This window comes from Ursus maritimus, unplaced genomic scaffold (genome assembly GCF_017311325.1).
Source record: "Ursus maritimus isolate PB19 unplaced genomic scaffold, ASM1731132v1 scaffold_27, whole genome shotgun sequence".
In the NCBI taxonomy this organism is placed as follows: Eukaryota; Metazoa; Chordata; class Mammalia; order Carnivora; family Ursidae; genus Ursus; species Ursus maritimus.
The window spans coordinates 26,213,153-26,218,090 of record NW_024425230.1 but is presented as its reverse complement, the minus strand read 5'-3'; the positions used below and the strand labels follow the sequence as shown (position 1 = coordinate 26,218,090).

The 4,938-nt window shown below is 59.4% G+C and overlaps 1 protein-coding gene across 1 annotated transcript in view; it reads right to left on the bottom strand.

Moving 5' to 3' along the window:
• Positions 1-1,361, bottom strand: part of SH2D7 (SH2 domain containing 7) — an 8,824-nt gene extending 7,463 nt beyond the window's left edge. The window contains exon 1 of the mRNA XM_008687904.2: positions 1,120-1,361. Coding sequence (XP_008686126.2) covers positions 1,120-1,352 — 233 coding nt within the window. The 5' untranslated portion in view covers positions 1,353-1,361. The remainder of the gene's footprint in view (positions 1-1,119) is intronic.
• Positions 1,362-4,938: the final 3,577 nt, after the last annotated feature.

The window sequence follows — 4,938 nt, the reverse complement described above, 5'->3', positions numbered from 1 at the left end:
CTCAGACCCGCCGCAGAGTCCCTGCTGGCCACGCCCTTGGGCGCCAGACCCAGCGCACAGACCTCCAGCCCTCTATGGGGGCCTCTCTCAGACGGTCGGCTGCAACTGTGGTCTGTGTGCACTCAGACCGGCAAACTCGAGATTCAGTCTTGGGCTGGGTGGGAACCCTGAGGTCCCACATGCACCGCCCTCCAGGGCAGCCTCAGTGGCAGGCACAATAGCCACTGACCCTGGCCACCCACTCTCTGCGTGAGTGTCTCTGTAGTAAGAATGAGTCCATATAGCTGGAGATGTTTAGGTTTGGGGAGGTCCCTGCCTCAGGACCACTGTACAGTTGTGCAGGCTGTGCACTGCACAAGAGTTCCTACAGGGAGGAGGTGCTGCTATGCCTGGAGCCTGATCACAATAGCAACTCCTAGGCTCTCGTCTCCCCTGCGTGTCCCTTCCAGCCCGAGGCAGCTATGGACATTTCTGAATGGTGCCAAGTATTTTGGAGACGTGGAGGAAAATTCCAGCTCTCTCTGGTTTGGCAGTACATAGACCACTCGCTCACCAAACACGTACTGAGTGCCTGCCTGCTCCGTCGACTGCACATTCTGCACAGCCCAGTACTAAATCAGAGCGCGGAGCCCCTCACTCACAAAGGGAGTCTTTCAAGATGGGGATGGCAGAGCCATGAAGTAAGCTCCTTCGTCCCGAGCTCTGGCCGCTTGCACGTCCGGCGCCGTGCGAATGCAAGCCCCCACATCGCAGCCTCCACTGCGGGGTAGCGCACGTCCAGGATGGCCCGGGTCCACCCCCGCTCAGAGCAGCTCTCTCATCCTCCCTAGGAGTGGTGTCCTGTTTGGGTGACAGCCGGATGGCCCTCCGGTCGCTCACCCGGGTCTCGGGGCAGGTCCCAACGCACCTGCGCCTGCCCGGTCTCTCTTCCTGACCGACACTCAGAGTGGGGGCCGCTGCTCTCGCCCCCCGCCCACGGGAGCAGCCCCCGGACATGGCACTCCTCAGTCTGCTCCCTGCCAACCCGGGGCGCAGCAGGGGCCAGACTTGTTCCGGGGGCCCCAGACCTTTCTCTCGGCCCCGACGGGCTGCATGGGGCATGTGGACGGGGCCACTTACTTGCGGGTAATGAATCCGTGAAACCAGGGGGGCAGGGCTCCGTCCTGCAGGATGAGGGGCGCCTGCGTCTCCGTGAACCACGTCAGGGCCAGCTCCTGCAGCTTGGCCAGGGCCCGGCTGTCCCCTGCCTCTTCGGGGAGCCGCTTCAGGCTGCCCTCCATTCTGGCCAGCGCTAAACGGGAACAGAGCGCAGACTGCGCACACGCCTCTTTATCTGTGTGCGCCCCGCTCATTTGCCTGAGCCCGTGCCCGCCCCAACCCCCAGCAACCACAGCACACAGGAGCCCTATTGTCAGCTCTCCTTCCTGATTCTGGGGCGGACACCTCGTGTGGCTGGAGACACTGGGGGGAACATCCTATTAGCAGCTGGGTTCGGGGAAACTGGATAAGGGAGGAGGCCCCGGACTTCCTGGCCCGTTTCCCCCAGCCTCCAGCCTCGGCCACAGCTGGAGACCAGGCCCCGGCTAAGGTCGTCAGCCCAGCTGCCATTAGCAAGGCAGTGGGGTTAAATTCTGTTTGTCCTTCCCTCGTGGAGGCCCTGGTGAAGTTCCGTGCTGACGATCTCCTTCCACTCAAGTTGTATTGTCTACTGTGCACCATGTGCCCTGGGCTGTGGGAATCACGTCGTGCACAAAACAGCACCGAGAAGTCCACGTACAGAACACGGTCTCAAGTGGAATGTGCACCCCGATGGAAAGGGGGAGGGAGAAGAGGGCGTGGCTCACGTCAGTAGGGGTGGGGCGGGGCGGGGCGGGGTTGAGGGGGTCTTGCCCAGAGGTGACTGGAGCAGACAGGTGCCCGGGGGGGACGAGAGGCCGCTCGCCCGCAGAGGATGAGGGGGTCTTCGCCGGAGATGCGGGAGAACAACCGGGACACGCATCCGGCGGAGCTGATGAAGACGCACATCGCATCCCGGCACCGCGGGCACTTTGAGAGGCCTAGTCCAGTGCCATTGATTTCCGCCGGAAGGCCACGTATTTTATTATGTGCATGTAAAAATGCAATTCTTTTTTTTTTTTTTTTAAAGATTTTATTTATTTATTTGACAGAGATAGAGACAGCCAGTGAGAGAGGGAACACAAGCAGGGGGAGTGGGAGAGGAAGAAGCAGGCTCATAGCAGAGGAGCCCGATGTGGGGCTCGATCCTGGAATGCCGAGATCACGCCCTGAGCCGAAGGCAGACGCTCAACCGCTGTGCCACCCAGGCGCCCCTAAAAATGCAATTCTGAGAAGTCTGTGGGCGTCACCAGACCCCAAAGGGGAAGCTGGGGTCTGACGCAGAGCTGGTCTGCTGCCAAAGTGAGTTCCCGCACGTATTCAAATGCAAAGAAATGTGTTTTTATGATTTTCCATGAGGCACTCTCTCCCCACCTCCCTTTCAGGCGCTACTCTCGTGGGCAGAACCTGGTCATTTCCATAGGAAGACAAAGGCGTTCTGTGCCTGAGGGGCCAGGGCGAGGGTCCCCAGTGGGGCAAAGAGGCAGAGTCTCTATCCGTGCTCAGAGGACAAGCAAGGCCCAGGTCTGGGGGCCTAAGGGGCTCCGTGAAGGACTGGGGGTGGATGGTCCCTGAGCCACATGCCCACTGCTCAGTCCCCCCCGTGGTCACCTAGGGGACACTGGTGCGGCCGTGCCCCTCAGATTCCCCTCCCCGGGGCGCCCTGAAGGGCTGGGCCTGGGACCCTGGCCCCCATCGGCTGGCTCTGAAGCTTTGACGTAGGTCCTACCCTCACCACCTCTCAGGGCCTTCGTCTACGCAAACGGAGGGGAGAACCGTCCCTGGCAGGGTCTGGGGCTTCAGAAGGCCGTCAGGCGGCTGCAAGAAACGTCAGCCCCCGCTCCCGTTTCCCAGCGGCTGGGGACTCCTCCAAAGCCGAGTGTGTCTGTCGGGTCACCAGCCCCTCGTGCTGGGGTCTTCTCCCGAGGTCATGCCCCTCCTGCCGGACCCACACCTGGCAGCGGGCCATCCCCCAAGGGGCTCCCGCCGGAGGGCGCCCCGTCTGGCTTGCCCTCCCAGAGGCCACCCCCAAGGTCTGTCCAGCCGTCCTGACCGGGGACCCGGCCCCAACCCTCCACGCCGCCTTTCCTGAGCCCGTGCGGTGGCCATGGGAGGCCGCCGCGGCCTCGTCAGAGAATTCTAGCGCTTGTTGTTGTTTGTGCACGAGACGGTTTCACACCCTCTGTCATTCCGTCAGTGGGCGTGGATTTGCTCCCTGACACGAGGGCGTGGGGAGCCAGCAAGCCGATTTCTTTGTCTGCCTCATTCCCCACCCTGTCCTGTGCCTAGAACAGTGCTCGGCACACGTAGACGCTCAACAGACACGTTTAATTTAACTTGAATCACTCACTTAGGTTTTATTTAAATTCAAGTTAGTTAACATACAGTGTGTTATTAGTTCCAGGGGAAGAATTTAGTGATTCATCATTAACACCCAGCGCTCATTCAACAGGCATATTTTAAATGATTGTTCAGATACATGATACACTCATATGGCGGTTCAAAACAAAATATATAAAAAGGTATCCGTGACAATATTTTCCGTCCAAGCATTAGATCCCATGCACCCAGTCCTTCTCACTCCCGCAAGACCCACGGCCGCGCCTTCCCTGCATGTCCTTCCTGGGTCTCTCTACGAACCCCCAACTCTGTACGTAGATTCGTACTCGGGGGCGGAATCCCGTACGGCGTTCTGTACGCGTGCAGCGCTCTGCTTTGTGACACAATCCAGCGCGCCATCCTGGAACTCTGCCTGTAGGAGGCCCCCCGGGGTGCCGTGCGGGCCGTGGCAGCGGGACAATCCCTCTGTGGCTGCCCCGTGAGCTTTGTGACCAGCCCCCCGCGGGAGGCTACTTGATCATTTCGAATGTTCCGCTGGTTCCAACATCGCGGCAGTGGATGGCCTCACGCGCACTCGACCGTGCTCAACTGTGAGGATGTCCACGGAACACCATCCCCCAAGCGGCACCGCTCCCCTCAAAGGCTACTTGTGTCTGTGGTTTGGGTAGATGTCGCCAAATTGCCTTCTTTCGGGGTTGTATTCATTTGTGCTCAGTAACTACTGGAGGAGTGGGCAGACGCAGGGATAATATTTTCCAGCTCAGTCTTTTTGGGGCCTCCCGCTTGCAAGAAGCGCCAGGGGAGGGGCTGACGCTGGTCAGGAGAGGTCACCAGTTTCACTATGACTCTCTGGCCCCTCGACGCCACTGAGCAAGTCTGTTTCTGCACAGCCCCCCCGGGAGATGCCCTCAGGGCCCCCCTCCCACCTCACGTGGGCAGCTCTGCTGTAGCCACAGGACAACAACCAGGTCCTGGGAACTCGACAAGGGCCCGTAGAAATGTCTGGGACCCAAATGAGGAGACACCCCAACACTCCAAAATCCAAGAAGAGAAAACTATAAAATCACAATGAACCAGTGCGTACGCAAATGTCTAGACAATGGATATTGCATCAACTTTATTGAGCATTCATGAAAGATTCATCACATCCGAAAACGATTGGGAGATCAGATGGTTCCCCGCGCCCCCCGCCCGCCTGCCAGGACCCCCGAGTGTGCAGGAAAACTGCCAGGAAGTTATCACCAGCCACCAATTAAATGAATTCTCAAAGCCAAATCCTTCCAAAGCAAAATCATGTAAAAATATTTCCCCAAGGGCCGCCTGGGTGGCGCAGTCGTTAAGCGTCTGCCTTCGGCTCAGGGCGTGATCCCGGGGTCCTGGGATCGAGCCCCACATCAGGCTCCTCCGCTATGAGCCTGCTTCTTCCTCTCCCACTCCCCCTGCTTGTGTTCCCTCTCTCGCTGGCTGTCTCTCTCTCTGTCA